This window comes from Hemitrygon akajei, chromosome 15, assembly GCF_048418815.1.
Source record: "Hemitrygon akajei chromosome 15, sHemAka1.3, whole genome shotgun sequence".
Classification (NCBI taxonomy): Eukaryota; Metazoa; Chordata; class Chondrichthyes; order Myliobatiformes; family Dasyatidae; genus Hemitrygon; species Hemitrygon akajei.
Genome location: NC_133138.1, coordinates 39,010,260 through 39,023,563, shown reverse-complemented (window position 1 = coordinate 39,023,563; position 13,304 = coordinate 39,010,260). Strand labels below are relative to the sequence as shown.

At 43.3% G+C, this 13,304-nt stretch overlaps 1 protein-coding gene across 1 annotated transcript in view; it reads left to right on the top strand.

Annotated features, from left to right (window-relative positions):
* The first annotated feature begins 227 nt into the window (after positions 1–227).
* The window catches only part of LOC140739553 (protocadherin Fat 4-like), a 290,758-nt gene continuing 277,681 nt past the window's right edge, over positions 228–13,304 (top strand). The window contains exons 1-3 of the mRNA XM_073067948.1: positions 228–2,822; positions 4,783–4,954; positions 12,454–12,461. Coding sequence (XP_072924049.1) covers positions 369–2,822; positions 4,783–4,954; positions 12,454–12,461 — 2,634 coding nt within the window. The 5' untranslated portion in view covers positions 228–368. The remainder of the gene's footprint in view (positions 2,823–4,782; positions 4,955–12,453; positions 12,462–13,304) is intronic.

The following is a 13,304-nucleotide window of genomic DNA, read 5'->3' as shown; positions in this document are numbered from 1 at the left end:
TCAATAAACCATAATTTTCTGTTAGTTTCATTTCAAGTTATTTGAACGATTTGTAAAAAAAAAACCTTTTAATTTTAATTTTTAACTGGAGTTCAATTTTAACAACACTCTCAGTGCAGTTATAGGCTGAGACTCTTTGTGTCGCTGTCTACCAATAAGGAGGTGAAATGCAGCTAGTGATCCACCACCCATCCCCCAGTACCGGAGAAAGGAAGGAAAGTAATGGCGGTGTGCGCAGAAACAAAGCGAACCTTTTCTTCAGACGATCACTCCTCGACTTATTTCTTTGGATTGCTTTGGATATCGAGCAGAATGTGATCAACCGTAAATATTTGTTTAAGGTTTCAGTCAACTAACCTTCAAATGAAATGGCACATAGGAGTGCTCTTTTCGAGCTGAGAAAGTCAGCGATAACCTCCATCTTTCTGCTTTGTGTGTGGAATCTGGTTTGCGGGCAGATTCGTTACTCCATTCCTGAGGAACTGGAACGTGGTGCGTTGGTCGGGAAAATCGGAAAAGATTTGGGTTTGAGCATAGAGGACCTAGCAAGTCGTAAATTCAGAATTGTATCCGTCACTTCAATACAATATTTGGATGTGAACCGGTCGAACGGAAATTTATGCGTGAATGCAAGAATTGACAGGGAACAGCTGTGTGGCCAGAGTGATAGCTGTGTACTACTTTTGGAAGCGGTGGTTGAAAACCCCGTCGAACAATACCGGGTGGAAGTTGAGATTCTGGATATCAATGATAACTCTCCGACTTTTCCGAAAACTGAAGTTCGTTTGGAGATTCTGGAAACTGCAATGCCTGGAGCACATTTTCTGTTAGAGCGCGCACATGATATGGACGGACGAAATAATTCCATTCGAACGTATCAGCTTAATTCAAATGAACATTTCATTTTAGATGTACAGAGTACTGGGAAGTGGAAATTACCCGAATTAGTACTGGAGACATTTCTTGACCGAGAAAATCAATCCGAATACAGTCTATTACTGACCGCTCTTGACGGCGGTTCTCCAGAAAGGTCAGGTACCGCGCATTTAACTATTGTAATCTTGGATGCAAATGATAATGCTCCGGTGTTTCATAAATCGCTGTATATTGTTAATCTGAGGGAAAATATGCTGCCTAATTCTTTAGTGATTAACCTTCACGCGACTGACTTAGACGAGGGTACGAATGGCGAAATTGTGTATACTTTCAGCCGTAATAATGAGCCAGTATTAACCGAAATATTTACAATTAATCCACACTCAGGGGAGATTCGTACAAAAGGAATTTTGGACTTTGAGCAATCCAATATTTATCAGATTCATGTGGAAGCTAAGGACAGAAGCGCGCACCCGCTGTCTTCGCACTGTGTCGTGCGCGTGGAGATTGCAGATGTCAATGACAACTCTCCGGATTTGACAATAAATTCTATTTCTGGTACAATCAGTGAAGATATTCCGACTGGAACTTTGATAGCGTTGTTGAGTGTCACAGACCGTGATTCCAATCAAAATGGAGACATCGACTGTTCCATTTTTCCGAACCTCCCCTTCGAGTTGAAATCTTCCTTTTCAAATTCTTACAGGCTTGTAACTAGTGCGTTACTGGACAGAGAAAGAGTTGCTCAACATATAATAACGGTGACTTGTAAAGACCATGGTTCCCCTCCATTATTCTCCAACAGAACAATCATTGTTAATGTTACGGATGTAAACGATAATGCGCCACAATTTACGCAGCCTTCGTACACGTTCTACGTGACCGAAAACAATAAACGTGAAAGTTACGTTGGGAGAGTGACGACATTGGATCTTGATATTGATCGAAATTCACAAATATCTTACGTTATTTTGGAGCAACAGATTCAGTCAATGCCGGTAACTTCTTACCTCTATATCCACTCAACCACCGGCAGTATCTATTCCAAAATATCATTTGATTATGAGCATCTTAAGACTTTTCAGTTTCGAGTTCGAGCTCAGGATGGCGGACTACCATCACTTTCCAGCGACGTTACTGTGCATGTAATTGTCTTGGACCAAAACGACAATACGCCTACTATAATATCAACGGGAACAAAAGGCAATGCCAGTTTGCCTGTCCTCCGATCTGCACATCCAGGATATTTGATAACAAAGATCATTGCATCCGACGCAGATTCTGGGAAGAATGGACAACTTTTCTATAATCTGAAACAGGCCACCGTTCCGGATCTTTTTATGGTTTCACATAATTCAGGAGAAATAAGGAGTGTTCGGCGGTTCAAAGATAGTGACGCCACTATACAAAAACTAACTGTTCAGGTGAAGGATAATGGATATCCATCTCTTTCCGCTACAACAACCTTAACCGTGACAGTAATTGATGAAGATGCAACGTATCAGCCGGACATTAGTGAGCCGCGTCAGGATCTGAGGAAAACACAGCAATTAAGTTTCTATATAGTAATTATTTTGGGTACAACATCTTTAATTCTGCTTGTGATTATCATTGTGCTTGTAGTCTTAATGTGCCCAATGGGCAGTAGTGCTGCTTCAATCAACGTCTGCCCTTTCGTACTCTGCTGCCGCACCAGGAAGCTGGAATATCCGAATGCGAATGTCAAACTTCAGTCTGCTCGTGATTCCCACCTCATTCCAAATATACTTGAGGTTCGTGGCAATGGATCCCTTTCAGAAACGTATCGCTATAAAATACGGTCGGCACCTGAACCAGCTGAAGTTTGTTTCACACCATTCGATCTGCAGATGGCAGGAACCATTGGAAAGGACGGCAGATTTACGCAGCAGTACAATACAAAGGCGATATATAGCTGTTCAAATGTGGTGAGTGCTGTGTATAAAATGGAACATGAAAATTTTACAAAGTTATTCCTCTTAGACGTGAGACATTACTTGGTCTGAAATACCAGCCTACTCTTACATTGATTGGCATTTTCTGACTGCAGTTTTCATTACTTGTGCAGCTTTATACAGTAATTCTTAAGATTAACCGTGTTGCATTAATAACGTAATGTCACTTATGGTGTTTTGCAATTTATAAGGCGAGCTGAACTGTATAAACTTGTGGAAACTAAACTGGTTGCCACCTTTCTGTTGTACAACATTACAAGACAAAATCCATCATTTAGGTATTGAATTATTAACAGATAAGCTTTACAATTTACAATTTCTATAAGCTGCATCTGGTACTAATCCAGTACCAAAATGATGGCTCAAACATTCGGTTAAAGATGTACAGAGGAATATTTATATCTTAACAGAACGTGTTGTGATCCAGTAATTATGTTGATTCGCTGTCGCAGCATCCTATTTCTGTTTGAAGTAATTTCCAGCAGAACATAATAGAAATCCTTCACCTGATCATTTTAGAAAACATAGAAAACCTACAGCACAATACATGTACCGAACATGTCCCTACCATAGAAATTACTAGGCTTACCTATAGCCCTCTATTTTACTAAGCTCCATGTACCATTTCAGCCCTGGGAAAAAGCCTCTGACTATCCACATAATCAATGCCTCTCATCATCACGTACACCTCTATCAGGTCACCTCTCATCCTCCTTCGCTTCAAGGAGAAAAGGCCGAGTTCACTCAACTTTTTCTTATAAGGCATGCTCCCCAATCCAGGCAACATCGTTGTAAATCTCCTCTGCACCCGTTGTATGGCTTGCACATCCTTGCTGTAGTGAGATGACCAGAACTGAGCACAGTACTCCAAGTGGGGTCTGTCCAGGGTTCTATATAGCTGCAACATTGTCTCTCGGCTCCTAATTCAATTCCACGATTGATGAAGGCTAATGCACCATACGCATTCTTAACCACAGAGTCAACCTGCTCAGCAGGCTGAAAATAATTTTCAGGGTCATTACGTGATTTAAAATGATAAGATAAATCAAAAATGTATGATCTTTAACTTTGCAAAATTATTTGGACAGAAGGTGTAATTAATCCCGATAGAAGTATTCACAACAATAATTGCAGTGTTTTGCAAATAATTATAACTGTTTGACGTAGAATAGTAATGCTAATTGTCCAGACGAATCAATAGCGAGTATGAAAGTTGAATGATAGAGTCACAGAGCACGTAAATGAGCCATTCGGCTAACGCATTGCCGCACACTCCTGGACACCAATCGTTTTTAATGCAAACTTCCAGCACGACGCGCGCAGCCATCAATGCCGAGGCGATTGTAACAATTCTGTCTTTAAAAGAGAAAAAATATCACTACCAATCTTTCCGCCCTTCTTGGCGTTCCTATCAAAGTATATCTCTGATAAATATTTAGCAATATTAATCCTATTGTTATCTTTTCAAATGTTTTCTGACTTGCCCGGTACCTCCAGTGCTCCATTCTGTTTCAGATTTCTGCCATCTACGTTCTCTATTTATCTACATGTTTATTCGTTTGTCCCTTTCGCTATCTATCTGTCTGTCTGTCTGTCTATCTATCTATCTATCTATCTATCTATCTATCTATCTATCTATCTATCTATCTATCTATCTATCTATCTATCTATCAGTCTATTTATCTATCTGTCTCGTTGTCTATCTACCAACTTGTCTATCTCTCTGTCTGTCTGTCTGTATGTCTGTCTGTCCCTCTCTCCCTACTCATAACGAGAAACGATAGTCACCCTCCAATAGAGACCACCACAGGAGAATTTGCGATGGATGTTTCTCTCTCCATTATCCAGAATGGTTTACTGAGTATTTAGAGAACGGGCTGATTTTATTTAAATTTTCCGTGTTTTAACAAGCATAATTTTACTGATTCTGTAGCTTTTCCATCCAACTCCTCATGTTTGCATGATTGGAACAAAACAAACAAGGCTTGAGATTGCTCTAGCAGACAAGGTGATGAAGATACCCAGGGACGTCTACAGATATATTAAGTGCAAAAGGACTGCAATGATCCAAAATGGTCCTTTGGACGTTCAGAATGTTCAGCTGTGTATGAAGCCGAAAGAGATGGAGGAGATCTTAAACGGACTTTTTTTTTGCATCTTTATTTACTCGGGAGAAGGACACAGAGTCTTTAGAAATGAGGCAAAGCAGCAGTAAGGTCATGGGCCATATAGAGATTACAGGAAGGAGGCACTTGCTGTCTTGTGGCAAAGTAGAGTGAACAAAAACCTCACGGTGTGACAAGGTATACCTTCTGACCTTTTTGGAGTCCAGTGCAGAAATTGCAGGGGACCGAACAGAGATAGCTAAAAGGTCCTTAGCAACTGGTGAGGTGCCGATGACTGGAGTATTAGAAAGGCACTAAAATAAGCCGGAAAATTATATATCAGTAACTTGAGATCAGTGGAAGGTAAGTTATTGCACAGTATACATAAGAATGTATATGTATTTGGATATATAAATATTTAGATGGAAAGGGAGTGATTAGGGATAGTCAACATTTCTTGGTCGTGGTAGGTTGTGTCTAACCAATCTTATAAAACTTTTCGAGGAAGATACCAAGAAGGCTGATGAAGGCAAGGCAGTGGATATTGTCTACATGGACTTTAGCAAGGCCTTTCACAAGATCCCGCATGTGATGTTTGTCAAGAATGTTCAGTCGATTGGCACTCAGGATGAAGTAGTAAGTGAGATTAGACACTGGCTCGCGGGAGAAGCCAGGGATTGGTAGTGGATGGTCACCTCTCTGACTGGAGTCCTGTGCCAAGTGGTGTGCCTTGGGGATCGCTGATTGTTACGTTGTAATTCGTCATCCATATCAAGAATCTATATGATAGTTTAGTAAACAAGATTAGGAAATTTGAGGGAATATGCCAAGATTGTGGGCGGAATAGACAACCAGGATGATTATCAAAGTTTTCAGCAGGATCTGAACGAGCTGTAAAAATAAGCTGAACTTGATACTTTGAATTTAAGTGTAAGGTGTTACACTTTGGGAAGACAAACCAAGATTGGACTTGGGCGGTTAGCAGTAGGGCACTGAGGAGTGCAGTGGAACAGAGATATCTAGGAATACAGACTCATAATTCCTTGAAGATGACATCACAAGTAAAGAGGCTTTCTAAATCGAGGTACTGAGTACAGGAGTTGGGATATTGTGTTTAAGTCGTATAAGAAATTCGTGATGAATGATTTGGAGTATTGTGTGCAGCTCTGATCACGAACCTATTGCGATAATATCAATGATTGAAAGAGTGCAGAGAAAATTTACAAGGATCTTGCCAGCAAGTGACGATCTGTGTTAAGGATCTGGATGATTAGGCTCTATTCTCTGGAGAGTAAGAGAGTTTGTGTGACAGTCGTACAAGAAGTCATGAATTTAGGATGAATAGGTTAACTGTTTCAGGGAAGCAAAAAAGGGATCTTCACTTAGAGGGTGGTGATCGTGCGAAAGGGGTTGCCAGCAGAAGAGGTGTATTTGGGCTCGGTTTCAACATTTAAGAGAAATTTGGATAGATACATGGAAAGGAGGGGTATGAAGGGCTATGGTCCTGCTGCAGGTTAATAGTTCAGCACGAATTAAATGGGCCAAAAGGCCTGTTTCTGTGCTGTAATTTCTATGATTCTATTCTTCCCAGCTGGACATTGGACAACACTACTTTTACTTGATGGCTAAGAAAGACGATTATCATAATGTGACCCATCTTGTTTAAATGAGTTTTTCCATGATAGAAAGAGTTCCAAACAGAGAATATATCAAGCAGTGTCTTCATTTCTGACCTTGAAGGAATGAATAACAATTAATAAAAATAAAATTTTGAAGCTATTACCTGAGAATATTCAGCAAGAATGTACTGGCATGAGAGGAATGTGTTGCAATACTCCAAAACTGCTTTACCAGTGATATTCTTTCTTAATTTCGAAGGCCCGATCAGCGACAGGGGCAAGCCACAAGGACGAGGTTTCTCGCAGGGTTGCGACGCTTGATTAAAAATACAGAACGTACAAGCGCGGCGGCCATTGTACGGAGTAGGCCAGTGGTGAGCGCAGAAGTGTCAAGCTTTAGCTCAAAGGAAGCTTCATCTCGGAAGAAACGTTGGGTTTGGTTGCGTTTCAGAGGAACGTAGAAAAGCCACAGCACAATACAGGCCCTTCGGCCACAAAGTTGTGCCGAACATGTCCCTACCTTAGAAATTACTAGGCTTACCTATAGCCCTCTATTTTACTAAGCTCCATGTACCTATCTAAAAGTCTCTTAAAAGACCCTATCGTATACGCCTCCACCACCGTTGATGGTACCCCATTCCATGCACTCACTACTCTCTGAGTAAAAAAACTTACCACTGACTTCTCCTCTTAACATACTCCCCAGCACCTTAAACCTGTGTCCACTTGTGGCAACCATTTCAACCTTGGGAAAAAGCCTCTGACTATCCACATAATCAATGCATCTCATCATCTTATACACATCTATCATCCTCCTTCGCTCCACGGAGAAAAGGTCGAATTCACTCAACCCATTCTCATACGGCATTCTCCCCAATCTAGTCAATATCCTTGTAAATCTCCTCTGCACCTATTCTATGGCTTCCGTACTCTTCCTGTAGTGAGGCAACCAGAACTAAGTAAAGCACTGCAAGTGGGGTCTGCCCAGGGTCCTACATAGCTGCAGCATTACCTCTCGGCTCCTAAATTCGCTTCCACGATTGATGAAGGCCAATACACCATACGCCTTCTCAAACATAGAGTCAACCTGTGCAGCTGCTTTGAACGTCCAATGGACTCAGAACCCAGGATCCTTCTAATCCTCCACACTGCCAAGAGTCTTACCATTAATACTATATTCTGCCATCATACTTGACCTACCAAAATAAACCAGTTCACACTTCTCTGGGTTGAACTCCATTTGCCACTTCTCAGCCCAGTTTTGCATCCTATCAATGTCCCGCTGTAAACTCTGCCAGCCCTCCACACTATCCACAACACCTCCAACCTTTGTGTCATCTGCAAAGTTACTAACACATCCCTCCACTTCCTCATTCAGATCATTTATAAAAATCATAAGAGTAGGGGTCCCAGAACAGATCCCTGAGGCGCTCCACTGGTCACAGACCACCATGCAGAATATGACCCGTCTACAACCACTCTTCGCCTTCAATGGGCAAGCCAGTTGTGAATCGACAAAGCAATGTCCCATTGGATCCCATGCCACTTTACTTTCTCAATAACCCTTGCAGGGGGTACCTTATCAAATGCCTTACTGAAGTCCTTATATACCACATCTACTACTCTTCCTTCATCAATGTGTTTAGTCACATCGTCAAAAAAAATCAATAAGGTTCGTTATGCACGACCTGCCCTTTACAAAGCAATGCTGAATACTCCTAATCATATTATATTTCTCCAAATCTACATAAATCCTGCCTCTCAGGACCTTCTCCATTAACTTACCAACCACTGAGTTAAGGCTCACTAGTCTATAATTTCCCGTGGTATCTCTGCTCCCTTCTTTAAATGAAGGAACAACATCCACAACCCTCCAATCCTCCAGAACCTCTCCCGTGCCCATTGATGTTGCAAAGATCATCGACAGAGGCTCAGCAATCTCCTCCCTCGCCTCCCACAGTAGCCTGGGGTATATTTCGTCTGGTCCCGGCGACATATACAACTTGATGCTCTCCAAAAGCTCCAACACATCCTTTTTCTTAATATCTAATGTTCAAGCATTTCAGTCTGCTGCAAGTCATTACTGCAATCACTAAGATCCTTTTCCGTCGTGAATACTGAAGTATAGTATTCATGAAGTACTTATGCTATTTCATCCGGTTCCATACATACTTTCCCACTGTCACACTTGATAGGTCCTATTCTTTCACGTCTTATCCTCATGCTCTTCACATACTTGTAGAATGCCTTGGTGTTTTCCTTAATCCTGCCCGCCACGGCCTTCTAATGGCCCCTGCTGGCTCTCCTAATTTCCTTCTTGAGCTCTTTCCTAGTAACCTTATAATCTTCTAGATCTCTAACATTACCTACCTCTCTGAACCTTTTGAAAGCTTTCTTTTTATTCTTGACTAGAATTATTACAGCCTTTGTGCACCATGGTTCCTGTACCCTACCGTAACTTCTCTGTCTCATCAGAACGTACCTATACAGAACTCTACACAAATATCCCCTGAATATTGGCCACATTTCTTCCGTACTTTTCTCTGAGAACATCTGTTTCCAATTTAAGCCTCCAATCTAAGCCACCAATTTCTTGCCTGATAACCTTATAATTCCACTTACTCCAATTAAATTTTTTTCTAACTTCTCTGTTCCCATCTCTCTCCAATGCTATTGTAAAGGAGATAGAATTAGGATCCCTATCTCCAAAATGCTCTCCCTCTGAGAGATCAGACACCAGACCAGGTTCATTTCCCAATACCAAATCAAGTACCGTTTCTCCTCTTGTAGGCTTATCTACATTTTGTGTCAAGCAACCTTCCTAAGCACATCTAGCAAACTCCACCCCATCTAAACCCCTTCCTCTAGGGAGATGCCAATCGATATTTGGGAAATTAAATTCTCCCATCACGGCAACTCTATTATTATTACACCTTTCCAGTATCTTTTTCCCTATCTGCTCCGCAGTATCCCAGTTACTATTGAGCGGCCTATAGAAAAGCACCCGGTAAAGTTATTGAACCCTTCCTGTTCCTAACCTCCACCTACAGAGACTCTGTAGAGAATCCCTCCATGGCGACTTCCTTTTCTGCAGCCGTGACACTATCTCTGATCAAAAGTGCCACACCCCTACCTCTTTTCCCTCTCTCCCTGTCCTTTCTGAAACATCTAAAACCAAGCACTTGAAGGAACCATTCTTGTCCCTGAGCCATCCAAGTCTCTGTAATAGCCATCACATCATATCTCCAAGTACTGATCCACGCTCTAAGCCCATCCGCTTTGTTCACAACACTCCTTGCGTTAAAATAGACACATCTCAAATCTTCGGTCTGAGCGCGTCCCTTCTCTGTCACCTGCCTATCCTCTCTCTCCCACTGTCTACAAGCTTTCTCTATTTGTCAGCCAACCTCCTCTTCCCTACTCTCTTCAGTTCGGTTCCCACCCGCCCCCCCACACCAACAATTCTACTTTAACCTTTCCCCAGTAGCCTTAGCAAACCTCCCCGCCAGGATATTGTTCCCCCGAGATTCAAGTGCAACCTGTCCTTTTTATACAGGTAACACCTGCCCCAAAAGAGGTTCCAATGATCCAGAAATATGAATCCCTGCCGCTGCTCCAATCCCTCAGCCACGCCTTTATCCTCCACCTCATCCTATTCCATTTCTCACTGTCAAGTGGCACAGCCAGTAATCCGGAGATTACTAATTTTGCGGTCCTGTTTCTCAACTTCTTTCCTAGCTCCCTATAGTCATTTTTCAGGACCTCTTCCCTTTTCCTACCTATGTCATTGGTACCAATATGTACCACAACCTCCGGCTGTTCTCCCTCCCACTGCAGGATATCTTGGACGCGATTTGAAACATCCCGGACCCTGGCACCTGGGAGACAAACTACCATCCGAGTTTCTTTGCTGCGTCCACAGAATCGCCTATCTGACCCCCTAACTATAGAGTCCCCTATCACTACTGCCTTTCTCTTCCTATCCCCACCCTTCTGAGCCACAGGGCCAGACACAAGGTCAGGGGCACGGCAACTGCTGTTTCCCACAGGTACGTTGTTCCCCCCACCCCCCAACAGTACTCAAACAGGAGTACTTATTGTCAAGGGGTACAGCCACAGGGGTACTCTCTAGTACCTGACTCTTCCCTTTCCGCTTCCTGACTGTGACCCAGTTGTCTGTCTCCCATGGCCCTGGTGTGACCACCTGCCTCTATCTCCTCCCTATCACCTCCTCACTCTCCTTGACCAGGCGAAGGTCATCGAGCTGCATCTCCATTTCCCTAACTCGGCCCCTCAGGAGCTGCAGTTCGACACACCTGACGCAGATATGGCCGTCCGGGAGGCTGGGAAACTCCAGGAGCCCCCACATCTGACACCAAGCACAGAAAACTGGCCTCACACACATACTACCTCCTTTCCGCCATTAACACAGTTAATCCTACCTCGCCTCGTCCCATTACCACCTAAGCCCGTTTAGCCAAAGCCCTGCCACTCTGCTACCTCTCCGTCGGATGCCCGCTAGATATGGCTGCCTCCTTTTTAAAAATTTCGCGCTTAAACCCCGAGTAGTAAAAAACTCCCTTGCTCCGAAAAATCAGTCGTTCACTGGCAGCCTTCTTGCTCCAAATTAAAAAGGCTGCGAGTGATTGGCTGATTTTTCTGTTAAGGTTCCCTTTTTATTCTCTCTTACCGTGCTTAGTGTAGTAAATGGCTCTTATCTATTCTTCATGCCGGATGCTGGAGTCCTGAGAGACCCAAATTCTTCCAGGGAACTACTCTGCGTGAAGTGCATCAGGCTGCAGCTCCTTGAAGACCATCTTAGAGATCTGGAGCCAGAGCTGGATGACCTTCGGCTTGTATGGGAGAGTGAGAAGATAATTGACCAGAGTTACAGGAAAGTAGCCTCCCCGAAATTGCATGAGGCCAGTACCTGTGTGACTGCCAGAAGGAATGGAAATGTGAACAGGCAGCAGCGCAGAGCACACCTGTGGTCCTTTTCCTCAATAATAAAGTGATCCTTTTGGATACTGCTGTGGAGGGTGACCTCCCAGAGGAACGCCACGGAGAGTGGGATACTGGCACTGAGCATAAGTCCGTGTTGTAGAAGGGAAGGAGGGAGAATAGGGGAGCAGTAGTGATAGAGGACTCAGTAGTTAAGTGAACAGACAGGAGATTCTGTGGAGGCGAATGGGACACTCGAATGGTATATTGCCTCCCAGGTGCCAGGGTCGGGACGTCTCGGATAGCATCCACAAAATTTTGGGTAGGGACGGAGAGCACACAGATGTCTTGCTACATACTGGTGCAAATTACATAGGAAGAAAAGGCAATGAGGTCCTGAAAAGAGAATTTAGAGAGCAAGGTAGAACGCTGAGAAGCAGGACCTCCCTGGTAGTAATTTCTGAATTGCAGACTGTGCCACACGCCAGCAAGGGTGGAAGCAGGAAGACTTGGCAGGTTAATGTACGGCTGAGAAGCTAGTGTATGGGGCCAAGCTTCAGGTTCTTGCATCATTGGGATCTCTTCTGGGAGAGGGATGTCCTGTACAAAAGGAACGGGTTGCAGCTGAACCCGAGTGGGACTAATATTTTCGCGGGTAGATTCGTTAGAACTGATCGAGAGGGTTTAAGCTAATGTGGTAGAGGTGTGAGAACCAGATTGAAGGGACTCATGATAGGACGGATGATACAAAAGCAAAGATAACGTGCAGTCAGACTATCAGGAAGGACAGGCAGATAATAGGAAATAATTGCAGCCTGCAGGGTGAGTATTAGCGCATTAAGGATGCAGCAGCAAACAGGCTAGCAAATGCAATACTCAAAGTATATCATCGCACGAAGTATAAGACATAAGGTGGTTGATTTTGTTGCACTATTACAGGTTGCCAGGTAAGATGTTGTATACATCACTGAATCGTGGTTGAAGGATAGTTGTAGTTGAGGATAGTTGTAGTTGTCAGCTAAATGTCCAACGGTACACTTTGTATCAGAGGGATAGGAAGGTATGCAGAGGTGGGGGTGTGGCTCTACTGGTAAAGAAAGTCATTAAATTAGTAGTAAGATGTGACATAGTATTGGAAGATGTTGAATTCTTGTAGACTGAGTGAAGAAATTGCAAAGGTAGAAGGACCCCGATGGTATCCTAACAGTAGCTGGGATGTGGACCATACATTAGAATAGGAAATAGAAACAGCATGTCAAAACGGCAAGTTTATGATAGTAATGAAAGATATCAACACGCAGGTCGATTGGGAAAATTAGGTCGAAATGGATCTATAGAGAATGAGTTTGTCGTATAAACACGAGATGGCTTTTTAGAGTAGCTTGTCATTGACCCTACTAGGGGATCAGCTATACTGGATGGTGATATGTAATGAACCAGAGGTGATCAGGGAGCTTAAGGTAGAAGAGTCCTTAGGATGCAATGATCACAATATGATTGAGTTCAACTTAAAATATGATATTCGCTCTGTCAGAAACCTGGAAGCCGGTAGTCATGGTAGAACAGAGAGAGCAGAGCACCCCTGTGGCCGTTCCCATCAACAATAAGTATACCGTTTTGGATACTGTTGGTGAGGATGACCTACCAGGAACAAGCTGCAGTGGTCTGTCTCTGGCACTGAGGTTGGACCATCGACTAGAAAGGGGAGGAGGGAAGAGAAGAGAGCGGTAATGATAGGGGATTCTATAGTCAGGGGGGCGGATAGGAGATTTTGTGGGGAATATCGAGAG